General features: G+C 40.8%; 2 protein-coding genes across 4 annotated transcripts in view; one reads left to right on the top strand and one right to left on the bottom strand.

Annotated features, from left to right (window-relative positions):
• The first annotated feature begins 747 nt into the window (after positions 1-747).
• Positions 748-4,815, top strand: hsbp1b (heat shock factor binding protein 1b). Its single transcript, XM_088997046.1, has 4 exons — positions 748-923; positions 1,378-1,444; positions 1,655-1,781; positions 4,346-4,815. The coding sequence occupies exons 1-3, from the start codon at positions 879-881 to the stop codon at positions 1,777-1,779; spliced, it is 237 nt and encodes a 78-aa protein (XP_088853172.1). The 5' UTR covers positions 748-878; the 3' UTR covers positions 1,780-1,781; positions 4,346-4,815.
• Positions 4,816-4,963: 148 nt separating this feature from the next.
• Positions 4,964-18,904, bottom strand: part of LOC148898117 (DNA topoisomerase I, mitochondrial) — a 44,655-nt gene continuing 30,714 nt past the window's right edge. For all 3 annotated transcript variants that reach the window (XM_088997042.1, XM_088997041.1, XM_088997043.1), the window contains 10 exons: positions 16,875-17,062; positions 16,395-16,539; positions 16,121-16,264; positions 15,299-15,484; positions 14,174-14,242; positions 11,587-11,701; positions 8,120-8,250; positions 7,311-7,411; positions 6,657-6,806; positions 4,964-6,129 (listed from right to left, as the gene is read on the bottom strand). In XM_088997042.1, the coding sequence (XP_088853168.1) occupies positions 6,027-6,129; positions 6,657-6,806; positions 7,311-7,411; positions 8,120-8,250; positions 11,587-11,701; positions 14,174-14,242; positions 15,299-15,484; positions 16,121-16,264; positions 16,395-16,539; positions 16,875-17,062 (1,332 nt within the window). In that variant the 3' untranslated portion in view covers positions 4,964-6,026. The remainder of the gene's footprint in view (positions 6,130-6,656; positions 6,807-7,310; positions 7,412-8,119; positions 8,251-11,586; positions 11,702-14,173; positions 14,243-15,298; positions 15,485-16,120; positions 16,265-16,394; positions 16,540-16,874; positions 17,063-18,904) is intronic.

Genomic DNA, 18,904 nt, shown 5'->3' with positions numbered 1-18,904 from the left:
CTCGGAGGGCCACTGCAAAATCACTGTTGTTTTATATCTATGGGGATTTGACATTTCCGTACAGATTTCAGCAAGAATAATTTAAGTTGACAGACATAATTTGCTCCCACGGGTCACACACGATGACGAGATGGATCGGATTTGGCCCCCCGGCCTTGACTTTGACAATGTGGTCTAATCTAAGATCAACACCGAAAGGTGTCTTTGTCCAATACAACATTGTTTCGTTGTCAGATTAGATGGAAGTTTTGGAAGTCCCGAAAAAGTATTCATACCAATGTGCAAAAATCACCATAACACATGTAACATTACATTTTGGCGTTAATAGAAAAACTAGCAATTTTTAACTGGATGAGATAAACGTAATGTTGAACAACTTTCAGTTTTACCTGTTGGCTTCATCCAATTTCCTGCACCGAAGCCAAACACTGGAACATTTGTGGTTTCTTGACACCTCAAACTTGAGAATCTAAACTCGTAGAGGAGACGAGATAGTAGCAGGGACGCGCCCGTATATACAATCTCCTTTTCCGAAAACCGAATAGTGTCCTCTCAAAATGAGTGTACATCAACCATACCAATAGCGCACATCGCACGGATGCTGGTCAGCCTTCAAAGCTTACGGAGTATCCTTGGCGCTTTCCGTGTCACAGGCTTCAAAGCAAAACTACACGCTCCTGTGTATGGCCCTCCTACAAAACACAAAGTCCCACATTCCTTTGAGTGGCGCTCTGAACTCTCGCGCGAGTTTTTTTCTTTAGCGGAACAGCTGACTGAGCAGTGGCCTGGTCGTATTGCTAATAATTCCCAACAGGGTGTCCTCATATTGCGAAAATCCAAAGGGACCTTTCGGGTTTTTAATTTATTCACAGCAGATAATGGCTGAGACAGATCCCAAAACCGTGCAGGACTTTACAAATGTGGTGAGTTGTAAGCTTTGAGAGCAATCTTACATTCGCTACAGTAGTTTAGCTAGACGTGGCTAACGAAGCTAACGTAGTTGGAGAGAAACGGCTGGTTTGCGAGGGTTTTACGTTCAATGTTGACTTGCCACGCTAGTTTTATAAAATGTTTGTCGTGCGAACGAAATCATGATTGTACGTAGCGGACACCGGGTCCTATAAATTTCCGTTTTGTCTCAAAGTAAACAGTCAATGAACCTGACAACTATCCTGGTCAGTTATTTTGTCTAAATTTTATCCAATCGGAAAAAGGTTTGTGTTCATCGTGGATGGCATAATTCAGGGTTGCCGGACGATTGCCATGGAAACAATTCCGACGGGAAAAGCGCATCCTCCCGAAACGCTCACGTTATTCTGCGGTTTTTCCACTGGCAACTCACCCGCAACAAGGCCATTATTAATTGTTGTTTTGCAGGTGCAAACCTTGCTGCAACAGATGCAAGACAAGTTCCAGACCATGTCGGACCAGATCATTGGAAGGAATATCCAGCCATTTCAAATGATTGTGTTTTATGGTTCCAATGTGAAGATAGTGTCACTTTTACTCAACAGAATTAATGATGTAAATGATCATACTAATGGCTTATAGCCCCACATTTTCATCTAACTTGACGCATGTAAAGTTTGATGAAGCCGGTCGTTGACCCACTCAGACGTGCGATTGATGCAGGATACCTTAACTGCTTCTTTACTTGATGAAATGAGCACACGGATTGATGACTTGGAGAAGAACATTGCTGACCTAATGACCCAGGCTGGCGTAGATGAAAACGGGGCAATCCCAGAAAAGCAGAAGGAAAGTCAAGGTTTATCATGAAAGTAAGAGATTTCATCAAGTCTGTTCAAATGGCCGTTGGCCCGGTAGTTGATTGATTCGCACACTGGCTTCACAGTGCAGAGGTCGTGAGTTTGAGACTCGGTCCAGCCTCCCTGTGTGGAGTTTGCATATTCTCCTCTGGCCTTTTCTCCGGGTCCTCCCACATTCCAAACGCATGCATGACAGGCTGATTGAACAGTCCAAATTGTCCCTAGGTGTCAGAGTGACTAGATCAGGCATGGGCAAACTACGGCCCGCGGGCCACATACGGCCCGTTAGGCTTTTCAATCCGGCCCGCCGAACTTGCCCAAATTATAGTACAAACAGTGTCTAAAACTCATGACAAAAAGCTAGCGAACAACAGGGCAGATAACTGAAAAGTTGCCTGCCCCTTTTTCCCAACTTGAAGCAAAATGAGACCAATCCCAATTAGAAACATTGTCACAAAGTATAAAGTTTATTTTTAAATCAAGAATGCACCAACTACAAATGCTAGCTTGCTTAATTTACGTCAAATGCGCATGGCTGTAAATTTCGCCACAGTAGTTGATTGTCATTGTGGTGCACAATGCAACGTTTGCATTGATTCCTACGAGCCTCTAAGCCCCTTTCATAAGTCTCACGTACACTTTACAGTCACGGTTTAATGTAAATTTACGTTTTGTAGCGTCACATATGTTGTTAGCTTCTTTTGAATCTTCTAGTTTGAGGTTCTGTGCATCTATTTTGGAAAATGACATGCAATTGCACGACTTTGTAACGCTTGCGAAAGTCCGGAAGAAAGAAGCAGGCTTCTGATTGGCTGCCGAGCCGAGTATGCAAATTTCAACTGCAGGTAGTCTATGTTTGTGTGCTCGGCGACGGTACACGTGTATTGTTAGCGCGTGACGGCGAGAGCGTCAGTGAGGAGTTTGTTGAGCGCGCGGTCAGGACAAACCATCTATGATTTGGCGGAATTTAACACAAGTAGGTATTATTGAGCTTGAATATTTCGTTGTGTAATCATATGTTTTGAATGTTGAAAGTGATTCCATTTTTCAATAAATGTTGATTTCTTTGCCCCTTCGATGGAAACTTAAAAACAGACGCAATCTTGATAAATCACAGTGCATATGTTATTTTAATCTATTTCCATTTCCTCCTCCAAGTATCTGCGAAATAGTCTGTAAATGCCATATCTTGCATATTCCTTGAGACAAATTTATTAACTGATCAGGGATATTTTTCACATTTGAAAGACAGTTAATAAATTGGGTTGTAGTGTTTTTACTGTGCTATGAGGTTTGTACATACTACATTTAAAGGACAACCGGCACCATTTTTTGTTTTTGTTTCCCACTGACATCAGAAAAACGTTTTATAGCATCTAAAAACCCAAATCAGGCAGGCTGATATTTTTAGTTAAATTAAAAACACCAATAAAAATGACTTTAAAATGAATCCGGAAATGGTCAGTTTCAGAAGGTCCCACCCCTCTGTTCGTGACGTCACGCCAAGACGTCTTGCCTTGCTCGAGAAACAAAACAATGACTTCAGATTCGGAGATGTTTTCTTGTTCTTGTTCTTCTGAAGAGGAAAGCATAAATGTTTGCAATTGATTCTAGGAGTCCTCCCATATCAATTCGAGCCGTCAATGACAGCAATGTAGCACCCAGAAAAAGCAGAAGATTGCGCCCAAGCTCCGTTGGAAATGGGCTGATTTGTCAGCTGGGAATTTGTGTCAGCGAATATCAAATAGTAGTCTTGGTGCAACACACAACGATTCACCATCGCTTTATTTATGTGTTTTCCTTCTAATTTCGCCATCAACACAGATCAACACGAAGTTTTCAGACCAAACAAAGTACCCAAAATGCATTGTATGTCGCTTTCTCGGTCAGGGGCGGTCCAAACGTGACGTCACATGGGGATCGTCATCAACTCGAAAACAAGACTTCATATATTCAGCGCAAGTCTTAAAACGTAAACTATAGCTATATGCTGTGGAATCTTTGTAAAATACGCTCAGTCGAAGTCATTTGAAGTGATTTTATAAATTATGGACATAACTTGTTCGGAGTATTTCCGGCCCAAACACTCCCTCCAAATGCTCCTGGCCCGGCCCCTCTGTCAAATTTTAGAACCCAATGCGGCCCGCGAGTCAAAAAGTTTGCCCACCCCTGGACTAGATGTTTGTCTCTGCCTGCCTTGCGATTGGCTGGTAATCATATACAGGGTGTCAAATGGCATTTGATTCTTCCCAAATATTAAAAATAACAAAATAATCAGATAATAAGACTTGAAATAATCTGTTTCATCGTGAGCAATGGACTTCAGCTGGCCGATAAGTGTGTTCAAAACAATTCTGAGTCACTATAAAATCAGACTGACAAATATTGTTCTTGCCAAGGGATTATTGAAGAAAGATGGAGAAGTAATGCTAAGTGGCATTTTTGATTTCTTGAAAGTTTGTGATAGTACTTAGGACTGTCCCTGACAGTGGTGATATTTGCACAAAAATCCAATGACCCATTGTGTACTGTAATGTTTGCTTTATGAGAAGTGAACACTTCTGTGTTCCCTGCAGGTCCAAAGAAAGACGGCCTGATGCTATGTACTGGAGCTGGGGAATTCCAATCCTGAAAATGACTTGTGTGACATTGTTTTTATATATATTGACTGTGGTGACAAATGGTTATGTATTGATTTAAAGATAAATGGAACGTTATTTGTGATATAGACTTGCGTGCTTTGCTTGTTAGTACTTTAGCTGTGCAAAAAAATACAAATGAATGCAGTTTGTGCACTGACAGGGATGTTGTCCTTGATTATAATTGACTTTTTGTGACATCTTGCTGGCTGATGGGGACACTTTTGCCCAGGCCTGTCATGGTGTCACTGCAAGTCAATAGGTTGGAAGAAATACCTTTCAAAGCCCAGAAATTAACATCTGATGCCTGTATTACTAGACAAGCACTGTTCATGAGCTGTGAGATGCATTACTTCTTAACAGATTTTGTTCTATGAAATACATATTAATAAAATGGTGTTGAATTACATTGTATTCGGTGTGAGGTGCTCTTAAAGGACAACCGACATCACTTTTTTGTTTCCTAACTGACATCAGAAAAAACGTTTTATAGCATCTAAAATACCCAAAACACGCAGTATATTTTTAGTCAAATGCAAAACACCAATAAAAATGACTTAAAGTGTCTAAAACTTCTTCAATTTGAAACAGGAAGTGGGCAGTTTCAAAAGGTCCCGCCCCCTTGTTCGTGGTGTCACGCCAAGACGTCTTGCCTTGCTCGAAAATCAAAACAATGGATTCAGATTCGGAAAATATGCTTTCTTGTTACTCATCCAGTTATGAATATGATGCAAATAGTTCTGAAGAGGAAAGCATACATGTTTGCAATCAATTAAAGAATTTATTCCGGTCATTTTGATGCATCTGGAGAGAAATGTAGTGACAAACTCTTTAGTACTCACAGTACCCAAAAAAGGCAGAAAATGGCGACAAAGCTCCGTGGAAATTGTCTCCTGGGAAGTTTTGTCAGCGAACATCAAATAGAAGTCTTGGTGCCACACAACGATTCACCATCGCATTATTTATGTGTTTTCCTTCTAATTTTGCTATCAACACGAAGTTTTCAGACCAAATGCATTGAGGTGATGAAAGGAACTGCGACAATGTGTCCTTTCTCAGTCAGGGGCGTTCCTTACGTGACGTGAGGACTCGTCACCAACTCAAAAACAAAACTTCCGGAATATTCAGTGCGAGTCTTAAAACGTAAACTATAGCTATATGCGGTGGAATCTTTGTAAGATATGCCCAGTAGAAGTCATTTGAAGCGATTTTACAAATTATGAACACAACTTGTGAGGAGGTGTTGGTTGTCCTTTAAGTATAATCAGGTGTTGCTTTTTGTAAACAACCGTTTTACTAAGCAAATTAATTGCACGATACCTTTTTACTCTGTACACTAGTTATTCAAAATAAATGGTGTAAAAGACACTCGGCACTTCAATGCACAGCACAAACTTTAATACAAATAAATGCAAACAAAACTGTAAAAACAAAATACAAAAGTAATCTAGGAAAGTAAAAGGCCAAACAAAGCAAACCTGTCGACAGTAGAAAAAAAACAGTAATTGATCAACACTTCATCAAAAACAACAATAGTGTGAGAACCTCTTATCAATGTTATTAAGTCTACTGAACAAAATGACAGAGGTCATCTAATTGCAACTGTCCAAGTGAAAAGTTAGAATTCAAAGTCAATATCTGTCATGTCAATAGCCCAGGCAAACTTGTCCCTATGGCTCTTATTATATATTTTTTCAAGCGGTACCCCCATTCTTTTGCACCTGAAATAAGTAGAAAAAAGAAAGTATCAGATGACACCCAGTCAAATATTCCAACAGAACAGCTTTTTTTGCACAGGGTTTTAGGAGCATCATGCCTATGCCCGAAAGTCTTGGGGTTGAAAAGCATTTGGGAACTACCTCCTTGAAAACTCATTTCACAAAAGCAAACCATAACTCAATTTACTGTAATGCTACTAGGTGAGCCAATTAGCACGGTGAATTATAAACAAGACAATATAAACTAATGACAATTTATCAAGGTCATTTATGGATAGTGTTTGAGGACATACCTGTGTTCTGACTCATTAACAACTGATGGATTCATCAAGGATAACCATTGTTAGTATATGGGTTAAATACTACTCATTAACAAAAAATGAAATGCCTCACATAAAAACAATTTGGGGTCTTGCAGGCACTGTTTGCAAATTGTAAGGTATAAAAATATACTGTACACCAAAATAAATTGTTCAATATTAATTTTGGTCATCTTGCCATAAACTAGAGGGGTTGCCTCATGTACTCACCAAGCCACGCTGATACGTGGATCCAAATAGTTAAGCTTGGAGGTACCCAGCGCAATCTGCTTGTTTTCCTCTCGATCAGTGGCCTGAACTTCCAGCTTAAGAAGCCTCTCCTTACAGCGCTTCACAGCTGCTTCCTTCTTTTCCATTGCTCTTGAGTATCACAACAGACAACTCACAAAATGACCTCATTTTCAGGAGCTCAATGAATGTCCCTAATCAGAGCTCAAAGTCTTGCTAAAATAGTGATTCGATTTGTGCTGTACAACTGTGGACTGCAGGCCAAGTCTGTTGATCATTGCCATAAAATTTTGTCTGTGATATAAAAACTACTTAATTATAGTTTGATGTACACTTCTGGTTTAAATACTTTGTTTCTCCCTGCTTACACCAGCTATTCAATGATTTTAGGTAATATATAGCAGTTGGGCACTGTCTCATCCCGCCACGGATGGTGGGAGTCCACTATACATTAAAAATGCATCACATTGATCATCAATCAACCGGTGGTCTATTTACATTTAGGCTAAAAATGCATTGATGGCGATAACAAAATAACGTTTAAGTCATCTTGATGCAGCTTCTCATGAGGAAATAAGCATTCATATACATATGTAATAATACTGTCAGCGAATTTTTGATGTTTTAAATACTTACATCTGTAGCTTGGGGTCTGAGTTGCCTTTTTCCTTTGCATCCTTTTTAGCTTGCTTCAGCTCCTTCTTGGCAAGTGCCAGCTCCTCCTTTCTTGCATCAATCTTGATTAAATGAGAGACAGTTGTGATGTATAAGGGTCAGAAATGTTCAAGGACTGGTGTAACATAAGACACATTTCAAATTCAAATTGCAATCGTTCCCCTTGAGGTATTCCTGAACAATTTCCCAGTCTTCTCTGCCTCATGCACTCCTGGAAGGATTCTTCCTAGATGCTTTGGAGGTCTGCCATTACCGCCATCTGGATGTCATCCATGTCTTCAAAATGGGGACCAAGGATGACTTTTGAGCTTGGGAAAGGTTGGTGTGTGTGTGTTTTGGGGAGCCACACACGGAACCCAGTCAGGTGGGTAACAAAATTGCCAGCATCTGTCACATGTTCAGAACATTGTGAGCAAGAGCGTTGTCATGGTGAAGCAGCCAAAAGTCTTGCCTGTTCAACTTCCACACGGATCTGTTTGGACATACTGAATGATTGTCTGTCCCACAATTGGAAGGGAAGACCCAGCTTATCGTGTGGGTTAGAAATATATTCTTTGTGACACAAATTCTGCAACTTTTCTGCCACAACTCATATGTGTGGTTGAAATATTCAGTATATTATGTAAATAGAAAAAAACTAAACGGTTGTTGCTGGTCTGATAATTAAAATAGACAAAAGATATGAAATGCCACCCTTGACACGAGCGACGTCAAGTAGGTAGTGTTGGGAAAAAAATGCTGCCACACAATATCCCTTTTGCCGAACATACCTTTGCCTGAAGATTCGCCATAGACTGCTCAAAAGTCTTTGGCGGTGCCCGCTGATGGTTACAGAGAATTGCAACCGCTCTGTTGGCTCTATTGTAGCACAGCAATTTCTCCGCGTCATTTTCCATGGACTCTTTGGAGGGCAACGAAAAAAAAGCTCGCATTGAGACAGTTCTGACGGGGAACACTGGCTTTCAATAAACATACTCTGATTTGCTGGTATATTAATTACCCTGCTCGACTCTCTCCTCATAACTATCAGACAAGCAATCACAATTTCAAAGCACTGCACTCAAAAGTCTACTAGGTCCCTTCTATCTTGGGAAGTAGTGGATCAAGAAGATAAAACCGTAAAAAAAGTGTTGGAATTTGTATTTAAATGCACTTGGAAAAAGAAACCATAAATTGGACAGATATTATGATATAAATAATTCAGACATGAAAGGCAACTCATTTGGGGCATACAGCTATAAGGTGATGTCGTCTTTAATTGCCACCGCAATGAGATGACAACATCAAGGAGTGCACATCTACTTTTTCCAAATACAGTGATACCTCAGCTTACGAACTTAATTGGTTCCCAGAAAGTGTGGAAGGCGAAAAGTTCGTCTGAAAAACATTTCCCATAAGAAACCATTAAAAATGAGAATAATCTGCTGAGACTGCTTCATGTCATCACAAAGAGGGTACAGCAAGTCCTGAAGAATGAATGTCTCTCTGTGTCTTTGTTTTGTCATGCTGTCTCTATGCTGCCATATTATTTGTTATTTAGTTTTTTTTTTGTTCTTTTGACTTCAAGACGGCGCCGCAGGAGTGGCTGCCTTTCCAGCAGCTCATGTATTTTGTTTTTCTACTCTCATTCCTTTCATCACTTTGCTGCTGTGAAATGTAAATTTCTCCACTGTGAGACTAATAAAGGCATATCCAATCCAATCCAATTCAATAATCTGTTCCCAAGTCCCCATAAAATACAATTTTCCACTAAATAAGCCTTAAAACTACACAAAATATACCTTATTTTATGTATAATAAATGTGTTATTGTATTTGTAATGCAAGAAAAGCTACTATACAATAAAGTGCTTTTATTTACCTTTGTAATGGTCGATGTAGTTGCCTCTGTCCCCTGCTAGCTGCTTTTCGTGAATCCAAATCAGAAGTTTTTCCAACCTCTTATATTGCATGACACCGTTGCTGAGACAACACAGAAACACCCTTAGCCACACGTAGCAATGGTCGACTTAGCGTACTGGTACGCAAAGTCACACAAACGCACCCCTCGTTTGTGCTTTTCGATGATCTCCTGCTCGACCGTAATTTTCTTTTGTGTCCTCTTCGGCTTAGCACTAGCCTGTGGTGGGGTCTTTTTCGGTCCCATAATAGCAACAGTACTCCACTCGATAACAAACCACGGGGTGACGAAAACTAGTCCGCCAGCCACCGTGGTGCTGTGTGGTTTGGTTTGTATGCCAAGATTATATTCTCGTGAATTTAATGTACGTAAGGCAAAAAGTCCATGCGCTAAAGCATTTGTAAGCCGAGGTATCACTGATTTGTTTTTTTCAGGGTTCTACTGTGAGTGGGAAAAATGTTTAGCGCTGGATCAGGGTCATTGAAATCCGGAAGCGAGAACCAAGGTCCAACAACAGGGTTGAGGGAGCTTACATGCTACCTACCACCTAGAGCAGTATCCTGGAGGGACGAGCAGAGAGCGGGGCGGCGGGGGGGGGGGGGGGGGGGGGGTGTGACTTGCCTTGTCTGCTGGCAAAATAGTAATATTTTTGTCTTTTTGTAGAGTAGTTAACGCCTTTCTCTCTTCTAATGTTATGTTGGACGGAGGTAGTTTGGCACTACTGAGAAGGGCTGATATTTTAATGCGTAGATCATCAGCCTCTGCATACGAAAGTTTGTTATTTTTAATAGCCGTTTCAGTAGCTGTGATGTAATCTATTGTAGGTATTGTTTTAGGAGTCACTGAGAAATTTAAACCTTTGGTTAGTACCGCCTTTTCTGTCTCTGAGAGATCTCTGTCTGACAAATTTTTGATCAAATTCTCCCTTGAAATCTGCTCATTCCTAATTTTTCACGTGTTTATCAGTATCTGGGATTGTTTCAGTAAAAGTAATTTTTGAAATTTACCCTTTTGTCTCTCTTTGGGTTTGCTGTGGTGCCTCATATATCCGGATTTAGTAAATTCACCCACTTCCTGATAGATTTTGTGGGTAAGTTTAGTTTGTAATCGCTGATAATAAGTTTCTATTTCTGACTGTTTGTTTTTTATCTACAGTACAGTTGCACCTAAAAGCTAGCAACCACTCATTTGACGACAATGAGGTTAAAATCTTAGCAAAAGAACATAGATGGTTTGAAAGGGGGGTAAATGAAGCGATTCTTATAAAATAACAAAATCCTTCATTAAACCGGTCTGGTGGGGTGAGGTTCAATTTGGATCGTTCATACAATAGCCTGCTTAGGCTAAACAGGTTAGGCAACATTCGTAATGCTGATGAGGTGATACCGGTGGGAGTGGGGGAAATGGGCCAGTCGTTAGTCAGGAATGTAGGAACAATCAGTGGGGCCACAGGGAGTGGTCCTCTGCTCCCCCCAACCTGAGGGTAGGGACCTATCATAGCTGTGTCCGGCGCCGCCATGGCTGGACATTAGGGATATATAAATAGGGCCGATACGACCAGTCAGACTTTAGTTCGCTGACGAAGCCTCTTGGATAGGAGGCGAAACGTCTGAAACCTTCAAATTTGTACAGATGACGGCTGAAGAAACCTTCTCATCGATGGACCACTCCTGTACGACTGAGAGCTTACACAGATGTAAGGTAATTGAACACCTAAAAAAGGCAGTCTGTAAGAAAATAGTATTTTGCAAATTAGATAAGTAGACAGTATGAACTTAACACAAATATGTTTACGGAGGTTGCAAATAGAGAAATGGCATTTGACCATCGACGCTCACTTCGCACTAGGCCGAGAAGCGGTTGTAAACAGTCTTAGCTAAAAAAAGGAGCATAAAAGTAGATAATGTAAATGTAACAGAGTACATCTGACATAGTACAAGCCACCTCGGATCGAGCGTATATATATCACCGCCAGGTTCAAGTCACTATGAAGTATCTCTGGTAAACTGTGAAGCTCAAACCTCACCGGATGAAAGCCAGTAAAAAATGGAAAGGCCGAGGGACATCAGCATTCTTTTGAGCACAGATGCCACAGAAGTGCCACACAAACTTGGATAAATGCGTGCCCGCCAATCCATTTGAAATTCAAATTCATATCGCTGCATGTTTTCAATGGTAATTTGCATGCATACCACATGTAACAAATCTTCAAAGCCACTTCCGATCGATTCTTGAGACAAAATGTGATATGAGCAGGCTGCTGGTGTACATTCAATGAGAAACAGCAACCGAGACAAGTGAAGCTTGTAAATAGTGTGGTTCGAACACCTTAAATTACCATTTGTGAGTTTTTGGAGTTGCTGCTGCAGAGTGATGGAGGCATTGTATGTCCTGAAAACCTTTGCCGTCAGACCTGGCATGAGGGTACTCAAATGCTTATTCAGCATGCTGGTCTGTCATGGGAAGAAATAGAACAGGATTCAAAGATTAACAAGGTGTAATCAATATATGAAGTGATGGAATACCACTTTAATGCCACGAGGTGTCACTGTGGCATTCAGATCCCACGTCTAGGCTGTCGTCATCAGTTCTCATTTCATAAAGTTCACGGACACCTTGCACCCTCTGGCAGTGTGTAGGTATCATAAGTTTGACGTGTCATGGGCAGCAGCAGACCATTGGAGGCAACAGGGATGAAAGGCTGCAATACCACTGTGCTAACATTCACTTGCGGATCATTTAGAGGTTTGTCCAAAAGAATGAATTATTCAGATTAAAATTGCAATAATGATGACGCTTGGTTTAATCAAAGCGGGGCCAGGACCCTGCTTTCTGAGGGCATATTTTTGCATGAACATGAGATGATTAAATAGAGCAATTGTGTCAATGGACATGTAAGCATCCATGTGCATGTTGAAAGACATGGTGCACACATCGACTGCTGCCTTTACCTGACGAATGAGGGGCCTAACTCTGCACTGGCCATGCTAATGAAGGTGTCGGAGAGTCTGAGGGGTGAGAATAATTCCCCTTCGAATTCATTGTATGTACAAATGTGTGTTCTTCTATGTCCTTTTCTGAGTACTTGTAAAAAAATTACGGTAGAATGTTTTAAAAACGGGCAAACTATTATAGATCTAAGTAAACATTTTGATTTAAGTGCCTCTAGTGTCAGTTTTCTATATTGTTGCTCTCCAAGGAAAGTGAAGAGGTGCATCAAGTCAAAACCTGCACAAATTCAGTTAAAAGCATACAATTTGAGTTATGTGCGCTCACATTCCCTGCAATGCTATTTATCATTATAAAACGAGCAAACAAGCAAGCACAGAAGCCAATGCGCTCTGTCATTTGATTCCCATGATTGTTCAAAACCCAGACGGCTGCCTTTTAGGAATGTTATGTTGAGAATGTGGCTATAGATTTGAGAAACCCTAATGTCTCCTGACAGAGTTGCATTTTATACTTGCATGTAGTTGAGAAGAATCTAACATGATTAACTCAGATCCAGTCGCTCCTACGTCTCAGACTAATAAACCGTCATCAATCAGACTTGAGGCTCTTCTTCACCTTTTGACATCCCCCCTCTCTTTTCAGCTGTAGCCCTGCCATCATATACCATTTGTTATTCCTGCACTCCCCTCACTACATCTTTCCCCCGCTCTTTGGTGGCCTGGCCTTTCTGTGTGTCAATCAGATCTGCCCAAAGCAGCCATTACCATGCCACCTCCAACACACCCTGACATTTTCTAACGTGCCGAAGGCAACGCAGGAGAAGCAGCGTACATTTGGCGCCAATTGCCCCCCATCTAATCCTGTTTCAAGTCTTTTTCCACAAGCTGGAGGTGGAAGACCGACAGACCCTCTCATGCTTTATCTAAACGATTTTCTTTCAGCTTCATGCAAGTCTTTTGCTACAAAATGTCAATTCAACTGTTGTATATGCCCTCACCTCCAGCCCAGTTGCGCTAGAGAAAAGTGTTCCTCAACAGTCAAAGCACTTAACACAGGGTCACCTGTCTGTGCGCCGACAGCATGACTGCATTCCAAGAAGCGGTCCTGAACGGGAGATCCCAGCGAGGACAATCTGTTACCACGGGTTGTGTTTTCACATGACAAACTGTTGCAATCCTTTGCCAGCAGCTAGTTGCCGAAAACAAAAAAGGCATTTTTCTCAGGAGACATTCATCAACCTGCCATGTTCACTTCGTGGACGGTTTTATTTTGTTTCAAACCTTCAGTTTTTATTATCTCAGGGCAGCACGAAGGTCAAGTGGTTAGCACGCCGACCTCACAATACAAAGGTACAAGGTTCAATTCCTTCTCCGTCCATATCATGGGGAGTTCGTCTCGCTGGGCCTGCGTGGGTTTTTTCCGGGTCCTCCGGTTTTCTCCGACATTCCAAAAGCATCCATGGAAGGATGATTGAACAATTCAAATTCTACCTCGGTGTGAGGGTGAGTGTAAATGTTTTTTTTTTTTGTTTCTGTGTGCCCTACGATCGGCTGGCAACCGTTTCAAGGCGTCCCCTGCCTACTGCCCGAAGAGTGCTGAGATAGCCTCCAGCATCCCAGCTACCCTAATGAGGATAAAGCGGTTCTGAAAACGAATGATTGAATGAACGTTTTTATAATCTCCTTTTCCACCACCTGTCTGAAACAAATTCATCTGTTCTGCTCATCTACAACCTTGCATAGCAACAAGTCCACTTTTGAAATTTACACTCCACACTTCTGACAGCCTCCTGCTCAGAATATATCTCAGAGCATAAAATATTGTTTTCCAATTCAACCAATTCCTGAGTTTGTTCAACACGTACTCCAGATATCCACTAACTAGCAATTAGTAATTAAGTTACTCTGTGGATAACACAATTGAGCGAAAATACTGACAGAAACGGGGAGATAGGAAGCTATTAAGACACTTACAGTTAGGCGGTCAAAGAGCTCATCTCCAGGGTCCTTATTTTCAATGAAAATCTTCAGATTCTTAAAGACCTGTTGAAAGGAAAAACAATATTACAAATGTTGTTGTTGGAACTGCACAATGAATGTTAAAGAACCTCAAATGTCCAGCTTGTGTGTCAAGATAACCTCCCAAATTTAAAAATTGGGTCAACTGAGCTCCCAGCTCACACTGCATGACATTACCCTTCAATCTTGAGTGCAAAGATAAGGTAAACCAGAGGTATACCATCCTGTGCATTTCGGACTCGTGGATTTCACAAATGGAAATGTTTAAAATTCAGAGTGACATTTGGCAATCTCACACATTTCATGGGAATCAGTTTTGCTATCAGGCAGGGGACCAATTAATACTGTCAAGTACATTGCTTTTGCATACACTCATTTAACTGCGCAGGTCCGCACACACAAACACGCACACACAAAGCAGACACTATGAAACAGATATAACATTTCTAAGACTCCGAAGATACAGTATTTGATTGGCCATCCTGATTAAATGTATGACATTTTGACCAAGCCATTTACAAATAACCTTCACTTTCTGATTAATGTCCAAATGTATTGATGAAACCTGCATTCCATGCTAGAGAACAAACATTCCTCTCTACAGATACTAAACCCCCGAGAGCACATTTACTTTTGTTACTCTAAAAAACACCACCTGGTGGAGAAAAAAATACCAAATTGTCTATTGAGCCGAATATGATGCTGAGCTGTAATGTAAAATCTTTATAGCCTCAAAAATAATACAACTTTACCTTAGTGAGCATAAGAGTGAAGGACACTTCAAAGTCTCCAGTAGGGATATAACCCCAACCCATGGATGCATTATATCAGGGGTGTCCAAAGCACCTGATTCAAATCATCAGGACTGTTTTGATGCTGCTTCAGAGATGGCTGAAGAGCTGATAATCTGAATCAGGTGTGTTGCAGGTGGGTCAGGTAGAAAACAGACAGGACAGTGGCCTGGAGCTGGACATGTCTGTACTATATGTACTATATCAGAAAATGTAAATTTTTTGTCCGTGTGTGCGCATGTGAAAGAGAGAGAAGCTGTCAATGAGCTGAGATGACATGTTCTTTTACCTTGTTGATGACTGGAACCTTATTATAGTAGCGAATGGAATCTTTGCCCAAGAAATCAAATTCCACAACGCAATCTTTGTCGTCCAGATGCTTGTGGAGTGTGATGTGCTCAACACGTAGTGAACAGCAACCCACTGTGTCGGCCGTCTCTCCCTCCTCCTTTTCATTACCAGCTCTCAGCGCCAGCTTTTTTGGGTCAAAAGATGCAGTGATTCATATAAAATTTAAACCAAGCACGGATAATGACAGAAATTCAAAATAAGCATCTCCCAATAAAATCAACAAGACACAGTTCAACGATTTTACAGAACTAACATCAAATTCAGGTTTTACTCCATTCCTGGCCAAAATCTGGAAGTAGCATTTGGAAATATCAAATATAATATGAAATATCAAAATACCAATATTGGTAGCTGCCCGTCCATTCTTTCATCAGGTGGTTAAGTAAATGTCAAGCAGTTTATATAAAATAGTTCTACCAGAAATTAATTGAGAAGCCTTGAAATAGGCAGTCTGAGAGGGCCTCACGTGGACAGAGTTAACAACTTGGTATAAAACCTGCCCCCATGCGGGCGAGGAAAAACTTCCCAAAAGCTATTAGGGAAAGAGAAGGAACCTTGAGAGTGAACACAGGAGGAGGAAGGAAAGGTTACATCTAATTAAGTCTACCCTTGGCAAAAGCTATTTTATCTTATAAGGCAGAAAAGGTTATCAAGACACCATTGATTTTCCATATGCTCATGTCTTCAATTTCGACTGGAACGTTAATGGGAACTTGGGATCTGTATTACTCGAGTCATATATTGAATGTACAATTCAGACCTTGTCTATGAAGTAGAGGGCCACGGCTCTTTGTCGAATGTTCATCTCTCTGGACTTCATATCCTCAAGGTACTGCTTCCGAATGCCATCCACATGCATCTTTAGCTTGCGAGCAACCTCAAATTTCTCCCAGTCTTTTTCACCCTGTTACAAGGGGAAAATATGTTTTATTATTAAAATGGAATATCAGAAGTTAAAAAGCAACTATGTAACAATCTTGTACGTATTTAATGCAAATGGTTCAGTTGTGCAGATGTCAAGAAAATTTGCTGACTTTGAGTTTGGAGTTGGCATTAAGCATGACATATTTAATGGCCCCCTGGATATTTTCTGTCCAACTGGCCAGCCATGTCACAGAGTTGTCGTGTCGAACTTCCTTCCAGTGATGACCGGCGGGAGGCACAGGAATGGAGGATTCTCTGTGTCACAGTAAGCAGGAAAGAATCACCAAATACCCCAAGTGCATTTTATTGCAAGAAATCTCAAATGTCACTTAACTGTATTGTGCATTTTTTTCAAACGTGAAAGAACACTTCCCATTAGAATGCAGAACTTGATTTCCAGAGGGGAAGTGAACAGGCGTCAGCTACTGTTATATCTTGTTACGCCAAATTAATGTTTGACAGTCAGATTTAACATTTGGAATCAAATTTGGAATCCTGGCAGACAAAACAATCACGAAGCTCTGGCCAAGTCAGCCTTTACTTTTCCTTTATTTCAAAGTCACATTTGTGGCTCAACGTTTCTCACTTACTTGCTGCAGTTGATTATGACATCTTCGGGCTGGATCCTTTTCTTCAGCATGCCTTGTTTGGGATGCTCGCCTCGGCCCCTGAACAACCCCGGAGGCTCAATCTTGAAGTTGCCAATACGTTCTCTGTGGTGGTCTAGTAGACAGTAGCCAAACTCCTCTACTATCTTCTGATTGGCTTCTTTCAAAACCTCAAATGGATTAAACATGTTACCAAAGTCCAAATGAAAGAAACTGAAATCAGTCACAACAATGCATCAAGTAGTAAAACGGCCACAGGCCGAATCCTACCCGCCTCCACATTTGGTCCAGCCCCGTGAACAATACCAGACAGTGTTTAGATTTGTTTTCCATCCAGGTGTATTTGTATTTGATCATAAAGTTGGGCATTTGCAATTAAGTGTTCCTTAGTTCTGAAGTAATTTCATGATTACTTCTTTATGATCCACGATTTAATAAATACAGGTAACGTGATATGTGACCCATCCTTCTGCGGTCTGTGCTGTTATCCATTGTGGGACGAATAAAGGTTTTCTGATTCTGATTATTATTTCTTTTTTTCAATGTAAAGAAAAGGCTGTCTGTCTAATCAACAAAAAAAAAAATAAAACAATCTGCAGAGACACTATGAATCACATGTACGACAGCTTGAATGGCCAAATGGGAGCAGACAAACTGTCAAAACTAATATGTGGAATGCTGGCTAATTAAAACACATTTGTACACCAAGCCTAGTTGAGTCAGTCATCTGTGTGCAAGCTTTCGGGTTGCTCAACTGATAGCAAGCAGTGAAGCTTTTACTGATTTTACCGAGTTTGTCTAGAAATGCTGATGCAGGAGGGCGGGCGGTACTGAGACGAAAGACACATTTCATACTTGCGAGTCTATCAGCGAGTACAGTCACCAGATGTATCTACGAAATGGCAGGTAATGTATATGCCCAGCAGCAGCAGTAGAAAAAAGTATTTGAAATATTTTCATTTGCATTGAAAGATATGACGGATGTGCAGACACTACTAATTTTTATTTGTGGAGTTCACACAAACTTTGAGATGTGTGAGGAGCTGCCGGCCCTCCGAAGTCTCAAGGCCTATGATGGGGGAGAATATTTTGGCCAAAGTGTGCCAAACTATGAAAGAGTTTGACGTAGACTTGTCAAAGATAGCCTGCAACAAAACTGGCGAGGTTCTGAGTATGGTGGGCGCGTCATGGGGGTTAATCAGACGCATGGACTGGATGGAATAAGGGGGTTTCAAATTAATCAATTAATCACCAGCAAGCAGTGTTGAAAGTTGTGGTGTCACGCATGAATTTCAGCGCAAAGTTGATTTCCTGGCTTTTTAACTGTGAAGAATGCAGGAAGGCTAATTTGGGTGTTCATTTCATTAATAATGTTATTTATTTCCTGACCTGTGTTCTGTGAAAAATCCAGAAAAGGTGATTTGATTTTGTGTGGGTTTCTGGAAAATATATTTTTTTACATTTAGCTCCTCTTACAGTCACACCTTTTCTGTTACAAACTGTTTTTACATTTCCAGTCAAAAAGTCTTTTCATCAGGAGAATGATCTGTGATGCATCTAAAATATTTGACACCACCAAGATTCCTCATCGTATGATGAACTTGCAATCTTCAGCAGCAACGTAACCCACATTTGTACATAAGTCAGGATGTGTCCTAGACTATTATTCTCTGATACTTAAGCAGTAGTAACATCACAGCAAATAACTATATGGAAAACACTTAGAAGCCATAAATAATAAAACAGCATATGCCTTGCCACTGTGCAAATTTCTTTGCCATGCCTTATATTGTTGGAAGCGGGAACCATCATAAATTGAGGCTTGTCCGTACCCACCCACTCTCTTCACCCAAGCTGTTTTTATTTTATTTTTGGGTTCCGACCGACAGATGAGAAACCCTGCACTCACATGCAGAATTTCTAACCAGTTGATGCTCGAAATTCGAACACATCCACAGTTGCAAATAAATAAGTGACATGACAATATCTGCTATAATTTTACTTCAGTGATT

The sequence above is a fragment of the Hippocampus bargibanti genome, linkage group LG05 (assembly GCF_051943395.1).
Source record: "Hippocampus bargibanti isolate YZ-2025 linkage group LG05, ASM5194339v1, whole genome shotgun sequence".
NCBI lineage: Eukaryota > Metazoa > Chordata > Actinopteri > Syngnathiformes > Syngnathidae > Hippocampus > Hippocampus bargibanti.
The sequence above is the reverse complement of the archived record's forward strand: the minus strand, read 5'-3'. Positions and strand labels throughout refer to the sequence as shown.

Excerpts from the sequence above, each read along its gene's own strand:
- hsbp1b (XM_088997046.1), top strand. The coding sequence starts at position 879 with ATGGCTGAGACAGATCCCAAAACCGTGCAGGACTTTACAAATGTG. Across the intron at positions 924-1,377 it reads TGCAGGACTTTACAAATGTG|GTGCAAACCTTGCTGCAACA; the intron begins GTGAGTTGTAAG and ends GTTGTTTTGCAG. Across the intron at positions 1,445-1,654 it reads GGACCAGATCATTGGAAGGA|TTGATGAAATGAGCACACGG; the intron begins ATATCCAGCCAT and ends CTGCTTCTTTAC.